The 22,764-nt window shown below is 46.6% G+C and overlaps 1 protein-coding gene across 1 annotated transcript; it reads left to right on the top strand.

The window, feature by feature from the left end:
- Positions 1–2,817: 2,817 nt before the first annotated feature.
- Positions 2,818–20,521, top strand: LOC137780702 (mitogen-activated protein kinase kinase kinase kinase 3-like; the record flags this gene model as incomplete). The annotated part of the gene is made up of 23 exons (XM_068568888.1): positions 2,818–2,942; positions 4,085–4,143; positions 5,857–5,919; positions 7,929–7,981; positions 8,629–8,667; positions 9,480–9,551; positions 10,987–11,038; positions 11,435–11,870; positions 12,989–13,104; positions 13,200–13,241; positions 13,847–13,931; positions 14,002–14,081; positions 16,022–16,082; positions 16,243–16,360; positions 16,489–16,547; positions 17,043–17,146; positions 17,677–17,848; positions 18,126–18,194; positions 18,579–18,671; positions 18,765–18,835; positions 19,591–19,646; positions 19,737–19,787; positions 20,263–20,521. Coding segments are annotated over 23 exons (2,164 nt in total), but the record flags the coding sequence as incomplete, so codon positions are not given.
- Between the last annotated feature and the right edge of the window lie 2,243 nt (positions 20,522–22,764).

Below are 22,764 nucleotides of genomic sequence, written 5' to 3'. Positions count from 1 at the left end.
ATATACACACACACACACACATATATGTATATATATATATGTGTGTGTGTGTGTGTGTGTGTGTGTGTGTGTGTGTGTGTATATATATATATATATATATATATATATATATATATATATATATATATATATATATATATATATAAACACGCTGTAGTCACATTTAGAAACATTTCAGTGACTTTCTCCAACAGTTAAATTCAATATTATTATTAATAGGAAACTAAATAGAAACTAAATCTGCTCTCTAGCAGTGACAAACTCTCACACACACAGACACACACACATTCACACACACACACACAGTCTCACACACACACACACAGTCTCACACACACACACACAGTCTCACACACAGTCTCACACACACAGTCACACAGACGCTGTAAAGCGCCGTTGTCGTCAGACGTTCACCTTTCCGTTTGTCCTTGAACGCATCGTGTGGAGCCAACATAACAGTCATTGTGAAACTTTATCAGAAACATTTTATTCTGCGCGTCTAATTTAATATTCTGCCCTAAAGAAACCTTTTGCCCTGATGAGATTTGTTTGTTATAAATGAGAAAAGTTCCATTCAAACAACACACAGAGCCTCTCGGTGTAGTTTTAACAGGTTTTATTCACATTAAAGTTTCCCTTTCAGTTTCCACGTAGCTGTAGCTTAACGTTCAGAAACCCTCGCGGCGCATCACTGCACGGCGCTCCCTTCATTCTAGTTCTGTGGCGGCGGATTGGCTTTTAAAGAAAGATGGCTGCCAGAGTGTGACATCATCACCCCCCTCCCCCTCCTCAGAATAATGCACCTGTAGCCTGTGAATAATGTGTATTCATGTCTAATACTGCCAACTTTGAAATGTTCTCCAAAAATGTGGAATATCACACTTTTTGTTGTTGTTTTTATATGAAATACTGACTGTATGTTCATATCTTTGATATTGAACTTAATGATTTTGTAAATACCAAATAGTCTTTGTCGTTAGAGAGATGCATCCATTCTTTTTATTTAGTCTCCATGGACATTCATCTTCCTGAAGTATAGGAGAAGAAAAAACAGCCGTCATGAGCCCAGCGATATAAAATATAGCACGATAAATAAATAAATAACCTTTATTATACTCTCTGTGGTGGGGAAACTGCAGCATTCCAGCAGCAGTGCACACAAGAGACACAGAGCAAATACACACAAGTCAAGTAGTATAAATGCACAGTAAAGAATACAGTCGCAATATTAAATATACAATATGCAGCTGCAGTAAAAACAAGTATATAAAGTACTTGGATGTATGGTATTATGCCCAGATGACATAAAAAGCCCTGCAGTGGAGTGAAGGCTTCAGACCTTGTGGGTGACGCTGCTGCTCTGTGTTCTTCTCTCATGTCTATTCTGAGCAGTTTTACTCGGCTGTGAATAAAAGATGACAAGGTTTTCTCCCTTTCGGCAGAAACACAGGACACAGATTGCATTATGAAAAAGGTGGGGGGGCATTGAAAGATGTCAGTTATGGAAGCCATCTTCATCCACCTTGTGCTACTAACATGTGTTATTGATGATGGGCTGTGTGTGTGTTAAAGGATGGTTCTTAAGCCTTGCAGAGTTTCTGCATGGTTTGAGGTTGCTGTGGTTTTTGTTGTTTTTATCTTCCAAAGATAAAATGACTTGAAGTCTAGTCGGCTTGAAATACTTCTACATAAAGACCATCTACCCACCCCTATAGACCCTCTACCTACCCCTATAGACCCTCTACCTACCCCTATAGACCCTCTACCCACCCCTATAGACCCTCTACCCACCCCTATAGACGCTCTACCTACCCCTATAGACCCTCTACCTACCCCTATAGACCCTCTACCTGCCCCTATAGACCCTCTACCCACCCCTATAGACCCTCTACCCACCCCTATAGACCCTCTACCTGCCCCTATAGACCCTCTACCCGCCCCTATAGACCCTCTACCCACCCCTATAGACCCTCTACCCACCCCTATAGACCCTCTACCTACCCCTATAGACCCTCTACCGTCCCCTATAGAACCTCTACCTACCCCTATAGACCCTCTACCCACCCCTATAGACCCTCTACCCACCCCTATAGACCCTCTACCCACCCCTATAGACCCTCTACCCACCCCTATAGACCCTCTACCTACCCCTATAGACCATCTACCAACCCCTAAAGACCCTCTACCCACCCCTATAGACCTTCTACCCACCCCTAAAGACCCTCTGCCTACTCATAAAGACCCTCTACCTACCCTATAGACCCTCTACCTACCCCTATAGACCCTCTACCCACCCCTATAGACCCTCTGCCTACTCATAAAGACCCTCTACCTACCCTATAGACCCTCTACCTACCCTATAGACCCTCTACCTACCCCTATAGACCCTCTACCTACTCATAAAGACCCTCTACCTACCCCTATAGACCCTCTACCTACCACTAGACCTGGACATGAAGACGATGAATGGCTGTGGTCCGATAGTTTAGGATGTTGATGTTGTTACACACTCGATAGCATCAACAGACAATTTAAACGACTTGTGATTTCGTGAAGTTACATGAATTACGTTGAGAATGATGTCCGGTTGCTGCAATAGGACCACGGTCCTGGTTCACCTCTACGCAGCATGGCGGCTCCCTCTCGGGGACTCGAAGGACATACGATGCCAGGGAAGCTGCTGTGTTTTGGTTGCTGTTTTGCTGTGTCATCAAATCCCACCCACAGGAAATAGCAGAGGGATTGTTGTGTGTGTGTGTGTGTGTGTGTGTGTGTGTGTGTGTGTGTGTGTGTGTGGTTTGAAAATGAACAGAACAGAAAAACCAATGTGCTGACTCCTCTGTGTGCTCCTCTTCCCCGACAGTCTCCCGTCTCCGTTCCTCATCGCATCCGCTCCACCAGCAGGAGCGCCAGAGAGGGGAAGACGCTGTCGGAGATCAACTGTGAGTCCACGAACACGGTGGAGCCGTCTACCTCTAAAGACCCTCTAGCTGCCTCTAAAGACCCTCTAGCTGCCTCTAAAGACCCTCTAGCTACCTCCTAAAGACCCTCTAGCTACCCCTAAAGACCCTCTAGCTACCTCTAAAGACCCTCTAGCTACCCCTAAAGACCCTCTAGCTACCTCTAAAGACCCTCTAGCTACCTCTACCCCTAAAGACCCTCTAGCTACCTCTAAAGACCCTCTAGCTGCCTCTAAAGACCCTCTAGCTACCTCTAAAGACCCTCTAGCTACCCCTAAAGACCCTCTAGCTACCTCTAAAGACCCTCTAGCTACCTCTAAAGACCCTCTAGCTACCTCTAAAGACCCTCTAGCTGCCTCTAAAGACCCTCTAGCTACCTCTAAAGACCCTCTAGCTACCTCTAAAGACCCTCTAGCTACCCCTAAAGACCCTCTAGCTACCCCTAAAGACCCTCTAGCTACCTCTACCCCTAAAGACCCTCTAGCTACCTCTAAAGACCCTCTAGCTACCCCTAAAGACCCTCTAGCTACCCCTAAAGACCCTCTAGCTACCTCTAAAGACCCTCTAGCTACCACTAAAAACCCTCTACCTACCTCTAAAGACCCTCTACCTACCTCTAAAGACCCTCTACCTACCCCTAAAGACCCTCTATCTACCCCTAAAGACCTTCTACCTCCATCTACCCCTAAAGACCCTCTACCTCCCCATAAAGACCCTCTACCTACCCCTAAAGACCCTCTACCTACCCCTAAAGACCCTCTATCTACCCCTAAAGACCTTCTACCTCCATCTACCCCTAAAGACCCTCTACCTCCCCATAAAGACCCTCTACCTACCCCTAAAGACCCTCTACCTACCCCTAAAGACCCTCTATCTACCCCTAAAGACCTTCTACCTCCATCTACCCCTATAGACCCTCTACCTCCCCATAAAGACCCTCTACCTACCCCAAAGACCCTCTACCTCTCTATAAAGACCCTCTACCTACCCTAAAGACCCTCTACCTCCCCATAAAGACCCTCTACCTACCCATAAAGACCCTCTACCTCCCCATAAAGACCCTCTACCTACCCTATCGACCCTCTACCCCTAACTGCCCTGTGCTTCATCTCCCCCTCTCTCAGTTGGTCAGGTGAAGTTTGATCCTCCGCTGAGGAAGGAGACGGAGCCGCACCATGAACCGGTGAGTTACTGTGATGTTTGTTTGTGAGAGGGAGAGCGATTAAGAAGGGATGTGAACACATGTCTACCAGGTTGGATGAAAACGTCACGGCAGATGTTCCCTTGCCTTCTTTGTTGTGATTGAAAACTCTATTCTGTTCATTTCTGCACGCCAGCTCTTGGCAGCTTATTATCTTATTAAGTTATTTTCTAGAAAGTAGAGCCGGTTCTGCTCTTGCTCATCGCTTTTAGAACGACTGAAAGTAGTTTTTTGGGAGGGTGCAGGTTTCATACACAATCACAGCGTCTGAAGTCCTCCACTCCCTCCCACTCTTTCCTCTGCACTTTGAACTCCCTTTTGTAATCCTGGACGGGGAACGTCCTAATCCGTTCAGTTCATCCATTAGTTTAGATGCATGCTGTGAAGCATTCATGTCCCATGTGTGCTTCAGTTCCTGCCCTCTCCTTTAAGTGATGCTCTTTCTCTGCCGGTTTCTAGCGCTCCGGCCATCCAGCGTTACAGAGCTACGTGTCGCATTTGAAAATCAATAACGCTAATATTGTTATTGATCAGCTGCGGAAAAGCATAATACCTTAAAGAAAGACTCTGTAGAACACCGATCGTGTGAAGAGTCTTAATCCTTAACTGAGCTACAATCAGGAACCTGGACTGAAGACTGTTAAACCCGCGCTGAAGAGACGCTAGCGTTTAGTTGTCTGATTTATAAAACAGGTCACTGAACGCCCCTCTGGTGAATCTTAAAGAGTCTAAAGGAGACGACTAACCGTCACGAGGACACTAGTCATGTGACCTGGTGGAGTTCCTCCAGAGCATGAAGTCATGTGACCTGGTGGAGTTCCTCCAGAGCATGAAGTCATGTGACCTGGTGGAGTTCCTCCAGAGCATGAAGTCATGTGACCTGGTGGAGTTCCTCTAGAGCATGAAGTCATGTGACCTGGTGGAGTTCCTCCAGAGCATGAAGTCATGTGACCTGGTGGAGTTCCTCTAGAGCATGAAGTCATGTGACCTGGTGGAGTTCCTCTAGAGCATGAAGTCATGTGACCTGGTGGAGTTCCTCTAGAGCATGAAGTCATGTGACCTGGTGGAGTTCCTCTAGAGCATGAAGTCATGTGACCTGGTGGAGTTCCTCTAGAGCATGAAGTCATGTGACCTGGTGGAGTTCCTCTAGAGCATGAAGTCATGTGACCTGGTGGAGTTCTTTTAGAGACTAACGTTAGCTTCTTACTTGAGAGCGTAAAGCTAACGCTAGCTTCTTCCTCTCTAAAGTAAACGCTACTGTTAGCTTCTTACTTTAGAGAGAAAGAAGCTAACGCTAAAACAGCGTTTAGTTTAGTGTCATGAATCCCGCCGGCTGTTTGTGGAGGGAACCAGTGCGACGCTGACTTCCTGTTGGACTACAGAAACACCTCATCCCTGCAGCTCTCTAAATTAACTTCATATTCTTTCACGTTAGTAATATATATTCATCCCATTCATTAAGATTTTTCAGATTTTTAACCCCCCCTCCCCAGCCTCAATCTGCTCCTCTTCTCCTCGGATTATCTTTCTCCTTCCTCCTCCTCTTCTTCTGTCTTTGCTGCTCCTCGGACCCCCGAGCCCCGCCCTCGGCCTCGCTCCATGTGCTCATCTTCCTCCTGTGTGTCCGTCCGTTCCCTCCATCCGTCCAGGTTGATGTATTAACTGAGGTCTCTCTCGCTCTGTCTTGCTCACCAGTGTGAATCTGAGCCCTATCTGGACTGTGTTGAGGAGCTCTACTATACCGCGAGACCTAATCTGGTAGTACTCTTTCTATCTGTCTCTCTCTCTCGTCCTCTCCCTGTCCACCTTTCTTCTTTCTGTCATCTCTTTCTAACACCTTCTCTCTCCATGCTGGTCCTCTTTCATTCGTGATGTTTTCTTTAGGACGAGTCCTCTCCTTTCTGAGCCCGATCTCTCTCTTTTTTATTTATGTTCTTTCTTTTCATTTTACAGACTGATGATTGTTTTGGCTGCTTTGTGTCCGACGTGGTTATTGTTGTTGTTGTTGTTGTTGTTGTTGTGTGTGTTCATTTCCACGGTTTTGTTCCATCTATTCTGCTCCGTCCATCTGTGACTGTTCATTCGGTTCTTCTCTTTCCAACCTTGGCTTTTTGTCCACTAACTGGTGTTGTATTTGTCGTGGTTGTCCGAGTCCTTAGTGATGTCGTGGTTGTTCTTCTTCTTCATGGGTACAGTGCACACATTCACACAAACAAACAGAGCTGGATTTGTTGATTCAACGTTGCTCTTTGATGCAATCCTGCGCCTGCAGATCTCTACATTTCAATAAAGTTAGACGGCCAGAACACAGAGAGGAGATGAGTCAAATCCTGCACATTTGGCCTTTTTTAAAATATGAAGTTAACGTGAAACTAAACAACACACACAGAGAGACGGCGGTCAGATTATAGAGCGGCACATCTGCAGGCTGCGAGGCCTTGAACCCTGTCTGCACATGCACACTGTGTTCTGTCTTGCTGGTGTTTCTCTCTGCAGAAAGAGTCTCTCTCGCGGCCGTCACTGCCTCCATGCTCTCTAACCTCTTGGCGTGCTCTCGTCCTAAAGAGCGACGAGGTCTTTTCTTCATCCGTGTGTCCGTACGGTGTTCGTCTGTTCGTCCCTCTGCATGCCTGTTGCGTCATGTCATCGTCTTTTTAGCGGTGTGTTTGTGCGACACTGTGCTGCGTTCACATTGTGGCTTTGTGTAACAGAGAGCGGTGCTCATTGTCAAACGATCTGCAGGAACATCAAACTGTAGTGATGAACCCTCCAGACACCCAGCACACATTCAAAGGTCTCTTCGGGTTCAGAGGCCACACGGCTGCTGATGGACGATGCACAGCTTTGATCAAACTCAGCTCAGTGACGAGGCCGTCGGCTCTGGATGTCTCCACGAGCTGAGGCGCAGCGCAGGAAGCTGCCGTACCTCAAGAGTTACAAGAGCGGTGTCTTATATTGCCTTTCCTAAAAAACAACACAAATCTACTTCTATAGTGTTAGTGAAGTTACAGTGTAGAGTTACTATGTAGCAGTGTAGAGTTACTCTGTAGCAGTGTAGAGTTACTCTGTAGCAGTGTAGAGTTACTCTGTAGCATTGTGTAGAGTTACTCTGTAGCAGTGTAGAGTTACTCTGTAGCAGTGTAGAGTTACTATGTAGCAGTGTAGAGTTACTCTGTAGCAGTGTAGAGTTACTCTGTAGCAGTGTAGAGTTACTCTGTAGCAGTGTAGAGTTACTCTGTAGCAGTGTAGAGTTACTATGTAGCAGTGTAGAGTTACTCTGTAGCAGTGTAGAGTTACTATGTAGCAGTGTAGAGTTACTCTGTAGCAGTGTAGAGTTACTATGTAGCAGTGTAGAGTTACTCTGTAGCAGTGTAGAGTTACTATGTAGCATTGTGTAGTTAACTGGTTTAAAACCAACTAAACGCGTGATAAAACCTGCCAGGTGTCTCCACGCGTCGAGCTGCTCACCTTCACTCTGTGGACATCTTATGATGTGAAATATCTTCAGGCCGCAATGTGAACTCAGCAGAGTCTGATGTTTCCACGCAGACTCAAACACACCAGCCAGACGCTCCCGGTGCTCATCTGTGTGGTTGTGAAATGATCTCAGGGAGAGTTTCACTCTGCTTGTTGCACCCTGCAGCATTTATTTATTTAACAGGGTTTCAGTGGTTTAACTCCAGCCTTTTGTCCCTGGAGAAATCACATAAAGTAGCAGTGAGACAGTTGTGTTGTCTCAGTATTAATGTCGTCTGTTTGTCTCGCAGGACTTGCAGTTGGAGTACGGACACGATTCTCCAAGTCTACTGGGAGGAAACAAGTAAGGCACTTCCTGTCCTTTTGTCTGTCTTTCTCTTTTTACTCCTTGATCTCTCCACTGTTTTAGTTTCCTCCCTTTCTTTCCTCTCCCATTACCTTAGCAGCACCGCTAATGGAGAACAAACAGGAGGAGAGCTAGTAACATTAGCAGCAATGCTAACAGAGAACCAACAGGAGGGGAGCTAGTAACATTAGCAGCAATGCTAACAGAGAACCAACAGGAGGAGAGCTAGTAACATTAGCAGCAATGCTAACAGAGAACCAACAGGAGGAGAGCTAGTAACATTAGCAGCAATGCTAACAGAGAACCAACAGGAGGAAAACTAGTAACATTAGCAGCAATGCTAACAGAGAACCAACAGGAGGAGAGCTAGTAACGTTAGCAGCACCGCTAATGGAGAACAAACAGGAGGAGAGCTAGTAACATTAGCAGCAATGCTAATAGAGAACCAACAGGAGGAGAGCTAGTATCGTTAGCAGCATTGCTAACAGAGAGCTAACAGGAGGAGAGCACGTAACGTTAGCAGCACTGCATTAGCACTAGCATTTGGATGCTTTCTTAAGCATTCAAACATAAATCTCAGTGAATAGATTATTATTTATAATAATATTATTAGTATTATTTCATATCATTATTTTTCTTTTCAGGAGTCTTCTCAAATCGGTGGAGGAGGAGCTTAAGCAGAGGTAAGACCGCCCCTCTCGTGGCCGGGTTCACTGACGGGCCTCCTGATTGGCCGGTGTTCTAACCACGCCCACCCGCCCGCCCGCCAGCCAATCATTGTTCGCGGCAGCGACTAATCGAGCCAATCACACGCCACTAACGCTGTCGCCGCTCAGCATTTTGGATTTTTATGATCATTTGTTCCTTCCTCCACGGCTTGCTTCACGCTCTGATGCCATCAGGATTAAAAAGGCTGCGCTTCATAGGAGCTTCCTGCAGAGCACGGCTTCAACACACACACACACACACACACACACACACACACACACAGTCTTCCTACCAAAGCTGCAGCTGAAATCAATGTTCACCATGTGTCTGATCTACACGCTGTTGATTTCAAGGCATTGTGTTCTGTACGGATATTTGACGAGGAACTTAAAATGTGGCGTCTTCAGTTTGTGTGTGTGGAGGAACGATGTGAGGGCAGAGTAGAGGAGGTCTCGTCATCACGTCTTTTTAAGATCATTTTAGAAGGTGTCCGTCTGTGAAAGAAGCTGTTTTGTTCCTCTTAATTCACAAATATGAGGCTCATTTCTACAGTTAGAGGTCTTGATTATTGAGTATTGTTGATGGATCCGTTCGGGGTGGAGGGTCAGAGGTAGTTTGTGGATGAAGCTTCACTCAGATCTCCTCCCCTGTCCCTCCTTCCTCTTTCCTCCTCCTGTTCCCTACCTCCTTTGCCTGCTCCCTTAATCCCTCCCTCCCTCTGCCCTTCCCTCTTATTTCTTTTCTCCTCTCTCCCCCCTCGTCCTCCTCTCTCCCCCTCCTCTCCCAGGGGCCATGTGGCACACTTAGGGGATGAGGATGATGATGATGATGGTGCAGATGATGATGAAACTCACACTCAGTAAGTTCCCTCCCAGTCGAAAGAGCCGGAAGCCTTTCTCCCTCCTCTTCTTTTTCCTATGTTCCTCATGCGAGGAAGACGAGGAGGAAGGCTTCCCGTCTCTAACGACAGTTTCATCCACGCATTCCTGTCTGCAGCGCACATCACGCCACACACACACACACACACACACACACACACGCCACCGTGTGTGTGTGTGTGTGTTTCCTGCGCCGCTCCATCTGTGTGAACGCTACTAACCCAACACTCTTCTTCTTCTTCTTCTTCTTCTTCTTCTTCTTCTTCTTCTTCTTCCTCGTGTCTCTATGTTGCCATCGATACTCAGAGAATAGCTTCAGACACTAAACTCGTTACTTTAAATTAGAACTTGGCTACGAGGTGTGTGTGTGCGTGTGCTTGTGTGTGTGTGTGTGCGTGTGCGTGTGTGTGTGTGTGTGTGTGTGTGTTTGGCGTCCATCCTCATCGTGCAAAAGCCAAATGTCTGCGGCGGATCAGAGCGTTCATTATTATTTTCCACTGCAGGCAGAAAGTACACACACACACACACACACACACACACACACACACACACACACACACACACACAGAGCTGCGTATAACCAAGTTAAACAAGACACTGCTGCTTATTGTCTCACAAACAACAGCTTTTTCTGCATTTCTTTGTCACAGTGTTGGCTTTCTGCACCCATGGGTGTCTTCTTCAGCACCCTTATTAGCACCCTTACTTGCCCCCTCCCCTCCCTTCTGCTCGCTCTGAATAACGCTGATGCACGGCTGGCTTCATCCACACATTCACGCCGGCTCTCTGACTCATCTTCACCGGCGTTCCTGTGTCTGTGATTGGCTCCCATCTCTGTGCTCTGATTGGCTCCCATCTCTGTGCTCTGATTGGCTCCCATCTCTGTGCTCTGATTGGTCCTCTCTGGCCGTCAATCATTAACAAGACATCCTCCGCCTCTCCAGCCAAAGCACCAGGAAGTCTCTGTGAGCGCTGGTCTGCTGTCAGGAGCTTTGACCAATGCCACAACGCTTACATTTAGTGTGTGTATTGTGCATTGTTCATGCTGCACTGCTGACCTGCAGGTGTAGACGCTGCTGCAGCGGCAGCATTAATAAAGTACCCTCTACCTGGAGGAGCTAGTGAAGCATGACCAGCTCTCTTCCAGAGCCTCTCCTCGCTCCATGTGCTTCACATCTAGTCTCTGGCTGTGTTGGTGGCGTCTCCTGTCCGGTAGTCGGCTCTGGTTGAATTTGTCTTTGAACAACAGAAAACATCCGGTTAGAGAAGCTCCAGAGAGACTCCTCATGGGATCTCTTTTCATGATGAAAGTTTCCTTTAAAAGGCGACTTGAACCAGAAGCCTCCGTAGAGACGCGCTGACGGCAGTTCAGTCTTTTTGTTCTTGTTGGTTTGACACGTTGTGTTCTCTCTCCAGTAAATCCAGCACCATCATGAGGCCGAAGGTCCCGCCTCCTCTCCCCCCCAAGGTACACCTGTGTTTAATGTTTAGTGACCTCGTTGTATCTGCACATAAGAAAACAACTTCATTTGGTTAAAAGTCATGGAAAGTTTTTAAAAGTCATGAAAATTGTGAAAGCTGGGTCAAAATTCAAGGAAATTTGGTTAAAAGTCATAAAATGTTTGTGAAAAATTGGTTAAAACTCATATATATATTTGGTATAAAGTCATGTATATTTGGTATTAAGTCATATATATTTGGTATAAAGTCATGTATATTTGATATAAAGTTATATATATATATGATATAAAGTCATGTATATTTGATATAAACTCAAGTAAATCCACTGGTCAGAATGTGTGTGAACCGTAAAGCTGAGATAACTGTTGCATGATGGGTAATCGCGTCCCTCCTCTCTCTTCAGCCCAAAGCCATCAGCTCGTCCCAGCAGCAGAAACACGACGACAGCCAATCGCACAGCGAGGACGACGGCGGCGGCGGCGGAGGGGGCGGGACCATCAAGCGCTGCCCAGCGGCGGCGGCGGCCCCGCCCTCTGAGACGGCGAGCCCAGCCAGGGCCGCCTCCCACGTGCCCCCGAGGCCGCCGCCCCCCAAGCTGCCGCCGCACCGCCGCAGCAGCTTAGGTAACGAGAGCCCCAAGCGCACCGCGGCGGCGGACGCGGACGCGGCCGCGGCGGCCGTGGAGAGCGCGGCCCCGGAGGATGATGGGAGCTTTAGGCATTTCTGGGAGTGGCTCCACACGCCTCACACTGAGGAGGAGCTGGAGGAGGCGTGGGAGGTGCTGAAGGAGGGCAGAGAGGAGCAGGAGCAGGAGAAAGAGGAGGAGGAAAAGGAAGAGAGTAAGGAGCGGCCACTCGGTAGAGCACTAGTCCCTGCCCTCCCCTCCCAGTCCTCCCAGTCTGTCCCATGAGTCATTAACACTGACCTCCTGTCTGTAGCTCCATCAGCTGTCATGTTCTGTGTGTTAACTCATCCTGCTGGTCCTCATCCTCTCACCAAGGGAACCACAAACACTCTGAAGGTTACCACTAAGGCTCCAGTAGAACCACTAAGGCTCCAGTAGAACCACTAAGGCTCCAGTAGAACCACTAAGGCTCCAGTAGAACCACTAAGGCTCCAGTAGAACCACTAAGGCTCCAGTTCACACTGAGTCCACTGGGTTTACTTTTTATCCTGGCCTCTCGAGAACCGAACGTGAGAGATAGAACGTGAGAGATAGAATGTGAGAGATAGAACATGAGAGATAGAATGTGAGAGATAGAATGTGAGAGATAGAACGTGAGAGATAGAACACAAGGTGGGTTTTCTAGAACAAGGTGGGTTCTCTAGAACAAGGTGGGTTCTCTAGAACAAGGTGGGTTCTTTAGGATAAGGTGGGTTCTCCTGTGTGGGTTCTCAGGGCTTGTTTGAGGTTAAATCCGAAATAATGACGATGATGAAACTTCAACTCTTTAGTTGATTCATTGAGTTGAAGAGTTGAAGGAGAGACGGTGTCCATGAGGGAAGGAGAGAGGAGAGAGAGAGGGAGGGAGGGAGGGAGGGAGGGGGGAGGGAAAGAAAGCGAGGGAGAAGTTAGAGCGACATGGAGAACCCTCCTCTCTTGGCTACATTGAGCTCTCGTGCATTAACTCCTCTCATGATGATCCTGATGTGTTTGTGTCCTGAAGACCTCAGAGAAGAGAGTCTGAGAGTCTGTCTCCCTCTCTTTCTCTCTCTCTCTCTCTCTCTGTCTCTCTCTCTCTCTCTGTCTCCCTCTCTCTCTCTCCCCCTCCCTCTGTCTCTCTCTCTCTCTCTCTCTCTCTCTCTCTCTCTCTCTCTCTCTCTCTGTCTCTCTCTCCCCCTCCCTCTGTCTCTCTCTCTCTGTCTCTCTCCCCCTCCTTCTCTCTCTCCCCCTCCCTCTGTCTCTCTCCCCCCTCCTTCCTTCCCTCCCTCTCATGGCGCTGTGGTTCTGTTGCAGGGAACGGGCTGAACACGGCTCCCCCCGGTGTGGACCAGCACCGCGAGGCTCCTGCAGAGCGCCAGTCCACGCTGCCCCCTGGTGTCCCCACGAGGAAGGACAGGAAGGACGTGCCGGTGAGTCACCGCAGCCTCCTGATTCACGCTCACCTTGATCCATGGAGGAACTCATGAAGTGTGTGTGTGTCTGTGTGTGTGTGTGTGTCTCCTAGAAGCCCATCAGTAACGGCCTCCCTCCAACACCCAAAGTCCACGTGAGTAACGTCTCCTTTAGCACCGACATCGTGTTTCACCACCAGCTTCATGTGTTCATTGAGTTTAAATAATGAATCTGCTTTTAAAAGAAAGAGGCTCAACATGTCAGCAGCATACATACAGGCATCTATATAAATGTTTATTCTTTTAATAAACTATTGTCTCTCATTCATTTGAGTCATTTAAGGTTTACTGTATGCTTTGAATCCTCATTGTTAGTTTAAATACTACATTTTATCACTTTGTACTGTTTACACACACATTTCACACAATGTTTGATCATGAACATTTGGTTTAAAGTCATGTAAACATGGTTAAAAGTTGAGTAAAGGTGGTTAAAAGTTGTGTTAAGGTGGTTAAAAGTTGTGTTAAGGTGGTTAAAAGTCGTGTAAAGGTGGTTAAAAGTCGTGTAAAGGTGGTTAAAAGTCGTGTAAAGGTGGTTAAAAGTGTAAACTGGTCAGAAGGTGAGAACCCCTTCACACACTGGGAGCGTCATAATCTGCGTCATAATCTGTGTCATAATCTGTGTCATAATCTGTGTCATAATCTGCGGTGGAGCGGCCCGGCTCCCCCGCGGCGTCTCATTGGTCTGCCCCGCCCTCAGATGGGGGCGTGTTTCTCCAAGGTGTTCAACGGCTGTCCTCTGAAGATCCACTGCGCCACGTCCTGGATCAACCCCGACACCAGAGGTAAGCGGCAGGACGCGGGGTCGCAGCCCTCTGGGCTCCGGGCCGGTCTGACCACGGCTTTGTGTTGCAGACCAGTACCTGATCTTTGGAGCCGAAGAGGGGATCTACACTCTGAACCTGAACGAGCTGCACGAGACCTCCATGGAGCAGGTGAGGGGTTAAAACGTGTGAGTTACCTCCATGCAGCAGGTGAGGGGTTAAACCGTGTGAGTTACCTCCATGCAGCAGGTGAGGGGTTAAACCGTATGAGTTACCTCCATGCAGCAGGTGAGGGGTTAAACCGTGTGAGTTACCTCCATGCAGCAGGTGAGGGGTTAAACCGTGTGAGTTACCTCCATGCAGCAGGTGAGGGGTTAAACCGTGTGAGTTACCTCCATGGAGCAGGTGAGGGGTTAAACCGTATGAGTTACCTCCATGCAGCAGGTGAGGGGTTAAACCGTATGAGTTACCTCCATGCAGCAGGTGAGGGGTTAAACCGTATGAGTTACCTCCATGCAGCAGGTGAGGGGTTAAACCGTATGAGTTACCTCCATGCAGCAGGTGAGGGGTTAAAACGTGTGAGTTACCTCCATGCAGCAGGTGAGGGGTTAAAACGTATGAGTTACCTCCATGCAGCAGGTGAGGGGTTAAAACGTGTGAGTTACCTCCATGCAGCAGGTGAGGGGTTAAACCGTATGAGTTACCTCCATGCAGCAGGTGAGGGGTTAAAACGTATGAGTTACCTCCATGCAGCAGGTGAGGGGTTAAAACGTGTGAGTTACCTCCATGCAGCAGGTGAGGGGTTAAACCGTGTGAGTTACCTCCATGCAGCAGGTGAGGGGTTAAAACGTGTGAGTTACCTCCATGCAGCAGGTGAGGGGTTCAAACGTATGAGTTACCTCCATGCAGCAGGTGAGGGGTTAAACCGTATGAGTTACCTCCATGCAGCAGGTGAGGGGTTAAACCGTATGAGTTACCTCCATGCAGCAGGTGAGGGGTTAAACCGTATGAGTTACCTCCATGCAGCAGGTGAGGGGTTAAAACGTGTGAGTTACCTCCATGCAGCAGGTGAGGGGTTAAACCGTATGAGTTACCTCCATGCAGCAGGTGAGGGGTTAAACCGTATGAGTTACCTCCATGCAGCAGGTGAGGGGTTAAAACGTGTGAGTTACCTCCATGCAGCAGGTGAGGGGTTAAACCGTGTGAGTTACCTCCATGCAGCAGGTGAGGGGTTAAACCGTATGAGTTACCTCCATGCAGCAGGTGAGGGGTTAAACCGTATGAGTTACCTCCATGCAGCAGGTGAGGGGTTAAACCGTATGAGTTACCTCCATGCAGCAGGTGAGGGGTTAAAACATGTGAGTTACCTCCATGCAGCAGGTGAGGGGTTAAAACGTATGAGTTACCTCCATGCAGCAGGTGAGGGGTTAAAACGTGTGAGTTACCTCCATGCAGCAGGTGAGGGGTTAAACCGTATGAGTTACCTCCATGCAGCAGGTGAGGGGTTAAACCGTGTGAGTTACCTCCATGCAGCAGGTGAGGGGTTAAACCGTGTGAGTTACCTCCATGCAGCAGGTGAGGGGTTAAAACGTGTGAGTTACCTCCATGCAGCAGGTGAGGGGTTAAAACGTGTGAGTTACCTCCATGCAGCAGGTGAGGGGTTAAACCGTATGAGTTACCTCCATGCAGCAGGTGAGGGGTTAAACCGTGTGAGTTACCTCCATGCAGCAGGTGAGGGGTTAAACCGTATGAGTTACCTCCATGCAGCAGGTGAGGGGTTAAACCGTATGAGTTACCTCCATGCAGCAGGTGAGGGGTTAACTTACTACTTTGAAAAAAAATTTAAAGAATAACGTAAAAATGTTAAAAAGAAAAATTAAGAATGAAGTGCAAATGTTGTTTTTTTTAAGATTAAAGTACAAATGTTGAAATTAAAGTAATGTTGATTTTCTTTTTAGATTAAAGTGAAAATGTTGAAAAAAATTTAAAGAATAAAGTCAAAATGTTTTTTTTAAGATTAAAGTAAAAATGTTTAAAAAAAATGTAAGAATAAAGTACAAATGTTTTTTGTTTAAAGATTAAAGCTTCCTCTTCCTCCTCTTCCTCTGCAGCTCTTCCCTCGTCGGTGCACTTGGCTCTACGTCATGAACAGTTCTCTTCTCTCCATATCCGGTGAGCTGCAACGCACACACATATACACACACACATATACACACACATATACACACATACATATACACACACACACATATACACATCTACATTTATACACACACTTATACACACACATGTGTACATCCCAGTATTCCTGCTCACTCTGCCCTCCGTGCAGGAAAAGCCTCCCAGCTGTACTCCCACAGTCTGGGTGGGATGTTCGAGCAGGCCCGACAGCTGCAGAAGCTGCCGGTGGCCATCCCCACCCACCGGCTGCCCGACAAGATGATCCCCAGGTAACCAGGAAGTCACCTGACCAGGAAGTCACCTGACCAGGAAGCGCCCTGCGCGGTGGCGAGTGTGTACTTGTGTGTTCCCTCTTCACGTCTTCAGGCTGAACTTTGTGTCCTCCGTCTGTCTGCAGGAAGTTCGCTGTGTCCAATAAGATCCCAGACACCAAGGGCTGCCAGAAGTGCTGCGTAGGTGAGTCCTGAGGAGGAGGGGTGCATCGAGTAGTACTACTAGAGTGGTGCTCCAGAAGTACTAGTAGCACGACTACTACTCTCGTAGTACTCCTTGTTTTATGGCTAAACTTAGAAGCATGTGTGCCACGTACATTTTTATTTATTTATATATACACACACACAAAAGGTATGTTTGTCAGACAATAATACAGCAGCAGTGTGTACAGTGTGTGTACCATCACTGTGAGTACAGCAGTGTGTACCATCACTGTGAGTACAGCAGTGTGTACCATCACTGTGAGTACAGCAGTGTGTACAGTGTGTGTACCATCACTGTGAGTACAGCAGTGTGTACAGTGTGTGTACCATCACTGTGAGTACAGCAGTGTGTACAGTGTGTGTACCATCACTGTGAGTACAGCAGTGTGTAGTGAAGCTCGTGCAGCAACACTGAACTCTTCTTTCTGGCGTGATCTTGAGGTTAAGCGTGGCGTGTGGCGTTGTGTCCCTGCAGTGCGTAACCCGTACACCGGACACAAGTACCTGTGTGGGGCCTTCCAGTCCAGTGTGATGCTGCTGGAGTGGGTGGAGTCCATGCAGAGGTTCATGCTCATCAAGGTGAGTGTGGTGCTGTTGGAGTGGAGTCCATGCAGTAATCCAGAGTCCACTAATGAGTCGCTAGCTACTGCTAAATAACCTAGCTCTCTCGTTAACGCTCATTAGCTTACGCTCGATATTTAACACTCATTAATTTGTGGATTTTTTTTTATTCTAAATTTAGCAGCAGTTGCAGAGACATGCTAGCTGACGCTCGCTAGTTAACACTCGCTAGTTAACACTCGCTAGCTAACACTCCATAGCTAACGCTCCATAGCGAGCTTGTCTCTGCAACTGCTGCTAAATTTAGAATCTGGAAAAATCCAGAAATTAGCCGCACCAATATTTAAGCCGAACGGGTCAAAGTTGAGGGAAAAAAAGTAGCAGCTCATAAACCAAATTTTGCATTGTGAGCTCCTCAGTGACACGAGGAAGCCGTGATGGATTCACCTGAGTCCAGCGGGTCACATGACAACGATCCTGTGAAGACTTTCTGAGTTTTCCTAGCGAGACGTTCTGCTGACGCGTTCTCTCTCGTCTGCGTTCCACAGAACATCGACTTCCCGCTGCCGTGCCCGCTGGAGGTCTTCGAGATGCTGGTGGTCCCCGAGCAGACCTACCCTCTGATCTGCGTGGCGGTCAGTAAAGGCACCGAGCTCAACCAGGTGGTCCGGTTCGGCACCGTCAACCCAAACTCTACCTCCTCCTGGTTCACGGAAGCAAGTGAGGACCGGTTCTGTTGTTAGAAGAACGTTTAGTGTGAGGGAGACTTCTATACAACCAGAGGAGTCGCCCCCTGGTGGTCAGGAGAGAGAATGCAGCTTTAACACATGAAGCATAGACTTCTATACAACCAGAGGAGTCGCCCCCCGGTGGTCAGGAGAGAGAATGCAGCTTTACAACATGGAGATAAAAGTCTAAACTACCTCCACAGTAGTACTTGTAGTAGTATTAATACACTGAACTGTCCTTCATTCTGGCGTCGTGTCTCTCCCTGCAGACACACCTCAGACCTGTGTGATCCACGTCACGCAGCTGGAGAGAGACACCATCCTGGTCTGCCTCGACCGTGAGTCACCTCCAGTCCTCACCTTTCTCACTGCGTTGTGCTGCTTTTATTGTGATGGCTTTACCACGTCTCCCTCTTCCTCTCTCTCTCTCTCTGTGTCTCTCTCTCTCTCTCTCTCTCTCTCTCTCTCTCTGTGTCTCCCTCTTCCTCTCTCTTCCTCTCTCTCTCTCTCTCTCTCTCTCTGTCTCTCTCTCTGTGTCTCTCTCTCTCTCTCTCTCTCTCTCTCTCTCTCTCTCTCTCTCTCTCTCTCTCTCTGTGTCTCTCTCTCTCTCTCTCTCTCTCTCTCTCTCTCTCCCTCTCTCTCTCTCTCTCTCTCTCTCTCTCTCTCTCTCTCTCTCTCTCTCTCTCTCTCTCTCTCTCTCTCTCTCTCTCTCTCTCTCTCAGGAAGTATAAAGATTGTGAACCTTCAGGGTCGGTTGAAATCCAGCAGGAAGTTGTCAGCCGAGCTCACCTTCAACTTCCAGATCGAAGCTACAGGTAAAGACCCACACTTGTGTAGTTTAAACCACACACACACACACACACACACACACACACACACACGCGCTCACAGTGTGCTTCCTGTTGCAGTGTGTCTGCAGGACAGCGTCCTGGCCTTCTGGAGGCACGGCATGCAGGGACGCAGCTTCAAGACCAACGAGGTGGGATTCAACCCCACAACCCCAGAGCAGCTGCTGGTGTTGTGTTCAGGAGCACCGTGGAACGTCCACGCTCCACTGATCCTATTGAGTATATTAATGTATTTATTTATATTTATATATGCACTCATATCATATATGATATCTATATATATATATATATATATATATATATATATATATATATATATATCAATATATATATATATATATATATATATATATATATATATATATATATATATATCAATATATATATATATATATATATATATATATATATATATATATATTAATGGGATATTTATTTATCCCAAATACATATATAAATATATTTATATATTATTTATAAATATATAAATATATGTATTTGGGATAAATAAATACATGTGTATATGTTATTATATATATTAATATCATATATGATATGAGTGCATATATAAATATAAATAAATACATTAATGTACTCAATAGGATCAGAGTTTAATGTAGTTTGTGGCGTCTACATGACGTCCGTCTGAATGATTATTAAAATGAATGATCATTAAAATGAGCGATTATTAAAATGAGCGATCATTAAAATGAGTGATTATTATAATGAGTGATTATTAAAATGAGCGATCATTAAAATGAGTGATTATTATAATGAGCGATCATTAAAATGAGCGATCTTTAAAATGAGTGTTTTCTGGGTGGAGTCTGGTGCTGTGAGGTTTCATGTCACTGATATAGATGTGATCTTGTCTCACGTTCACCAGATCACACAGGAAATCTCTGACAGCACACGCATCTTCAGACTACTGGGCTCAGACAGGTGAGGACACACACATATTACACATACACACACACACACACACACACACAGGTCTCTGCTAACACCCTCTCTGATGTCTCATCACTGAAGACGTACCGACTGTAGAGATCCAGAGACCGACAGAGGCCTCGCTCTGCCCAGGTACACTCGCTGCTCCAAGCCCCGCCTCCTTTCTGTCGGGGACTCCCAAGCCCCGCCTCCTTTCTGTCTGGGCCTCCCAAGCCCCGCCTCCTTTCTGTCTGGGCCTCCCAAGCCCCGCCTCCTTTCTGTCTGGGCCTCCCAAGCCCCGCCTCCTCGATCGGGAGCTTTTTAACGCTGTGGGACGGGAAGAGGGATTCTAGCAAAGACCCCAAAATCATCTCCTTGTTTTACTAGCCGGGAAACACACACACACACACACACACACACACACACACACACACACACACACACCGTGGCCTTGCCCGGGTGATTTTGGGGTCTTTGTGTTGTTTTAGGTGTGAAGACGTGTGAATGTTTAAGAGTCCACAGAACAGAGCTGAGACTCTGGGGTTAAAGGTTAAAGGGCCTCAAACACTACTGTGAAACTAAACTCTGTGTGTGTCTTTCTTTGTGTCTTTGTGTGTGTGTGTTGCAGGGTGGTGGTGCTGGAGAGCCGGCCGACAGACAACCCAACCGCTCACAGCAACCTCTACATCCTGGCCGGCCACGAGAACAGCTACTGAGAGACACACACACACACATGTTAACACACTCTCTGCCACCACTAATGCAACACAAGGGAGTGACACACACACACACACACACACACTCTCTCTCACCCCGGTGTGAGGAGCAGCTGTGGGTTCTCGGTCGTTTTGTTTAAGTGAATAAAAGCCGCTCCGCGGCGTTTCCTGTGTTGTAGTTTAGCGTCGTAGTTGGAGGCGGGGCTTAGAAACCGCTGGTTGGAGGCGGGGCTTCTGAACCGTCCTGCTTCCTTCACCTCCCCCTCCTGCACAGAGGCCCACACTACTTCTACTACGAGTCCTCCACATACTACTACTACTATGCTACTGCTACATGCTACATGCTACGTGCGCTAAAGCTTCACTGAAGAGCACAGAAGTCCTTCAGCGTCTCCCTCCTCTTCCTCCTCCTCATCCTCCTCCCTTTTTACTTTATTTTTAAACTACACCTTTATTTATTGTGGCATGATGTAACTTTAACAGCCAGGATGGCGTTCCTGTTTTTTTTGGGGTATTTTTATTTTTAAAAGGATCAACAGTAAGAAGCTCGTTAGCCACCTCGTTAGCATTAGCATCGGCACGTCGCCACACCAAGTGCTTAATCGACCTCTATTTAACTGTTGTAAATATAAATGTAGTATTTTTTGACAGACGAACACTAAAGAGACGGGTGAGGCCACTTCCTGTTCTCCCCGATCATGTGACGCGGGTCAGGAAGCAGAGGCCCGTGAAGACAGAGACGTTACAACGTTCACTTTGTTTGGTTTCCATCCTCCTTTTTTATTCACAACGCGGCTTCTGTTTTTTATTATTTAGCTATTTTCATTTCTTTTTTTATTGAACCACTGGTGTTAAAACTTTGCACAGAGAAAAAGGTATTCGACAAACCTGTGTGTGTGTGTGTGCGTGTGTGTGTGTGCGTGTGTGTGTGTGTGTGTGTGTGCGCGCGTGCGTGTGCGTGTGCGTGTGTGTGTGTGTGGGGGGCGGTTGAAAAGAGCACCAACGGGATATTAAACAAACATTATTATAAAGACATGAATTCACACAGAAGGAAATACAATAATTTATATTTATTCATCAGATGTTTTATGAACGAGTTCGGAGCCCAGAGACGCAGAAAAGAAACAAATCTGGTTTTTAATTTGTCTAAAACTATGAAACGAGTGATAAATAAACGTAAGGGAGTTGTTGTAATACTCATTCTGGCCACAAGAGGCAGAAGGTTCAAATCCTTCTATTAACAATTCACACTTTAAATACTTTTAAGTACAACGAGAAACATAAACACATATTTTTTGCATTAGCCAGAAATAACATCAGTTAAAAAGTAGATTTTAAATGATTGTGTGACGGCGTCTCGTACGTTCTCTCTGACCCCGCTGGGCTTCCACACGTCCTCTTAATAATAATCATAACAATAATGGAGTTGATCTGAACTTCTGCGGACGTGTGGAAATAAAACGAGCTGCAAAAAAAGACATGAAATAGTTAATAAAGTGTTTAATGTGGATGTGAAGAGCGATGACGTCAACTCACATCTACAAGTCAAAGAGCTGCACGTTCTCCATCCAAGTTGTTGTTATTATTATCATCACTTCCTGTGTGAAGTTGTTCCTGTAGCAGCTGCTTTGTGTTCGCGTCGCTTCACCAGTTTCACACGTTCGGTTTTTAACAAACAACAACAGCTTTGTTGTTTGTTCTTCGGTGACTTGGCTCAACGCTTCACACGCGTCCGTTAGTTTCTCTTCACGACTTTCATCTGGAAATAAAATTTAAATAAATCTTTTTTTAAACGTTTGTTCGTTTCATTTAAAGCCAAAATATGTTTGTTTGTTGTTTAGAGACACTTGTAGAGACACTACTGACGTCCTCGCTGTCGAGCTGTTTGTGTTTGGGAGAGAAACGGCTTCACGCTCTCTGGAAATACCCAATCTTTCATTTTATTGTCAAATCATGAAGTTTAAACCTTTTCTTCTTTTTCTCATTTAATTCATAACTTTTAATCTTTGAGGGGGAAATTCATTTTATTTTTCTAACATGTTTCTGTGGGATTGAACGACGCCGCCATAAAAAAACACGTTTATTCTGCACCCTGAAGCCAACACGGCCTTCCTGATACGTGAATGTCCTGAACGCCTCATCGGGGAGTGAATTTGTTGTAAATAACCGATCTGACACACAAACAACAACAACGACGTCACCTTTTGTCTCTTTTGTTCCCATGATGCCACGCTCACGTTATGAGATGTACATAGTGTAAAATAAAATGGGTTTGTTTTACATACTGTATAATTGCCTATATTTTGTTTCAGAAGTGTAACAGATTTATGAGATGACAGGATAACACATTAAAAAAGAAGGAACTCAAACCTGGCTGATCGTTTCATTATTTACCAAAATAAAAGCTTCTTCCA

The sequence above is a fragment of the Clinocottus analis genome, unplaced genomic scaffold (assembly GCF_023055335.1).
Source record: "Clinocottus analis isolate CAN_PGR_092001 unplaced genomic scaffold, fCliAna1.0.p SCAF_85, whole genome shotgun sequence".
Classification (NCBI taxonomy): domain Eukaryota; kingdom Metazoa; phylum Chordata; class Actinopteri; order Perciformes; family Cottidae; genus Clinocottus; species Clinocottus analis.
Note: the sequence above shows the minus strand (reverse complement) of the source record. Positions and strands in the feature narration are given on the sequence as shown.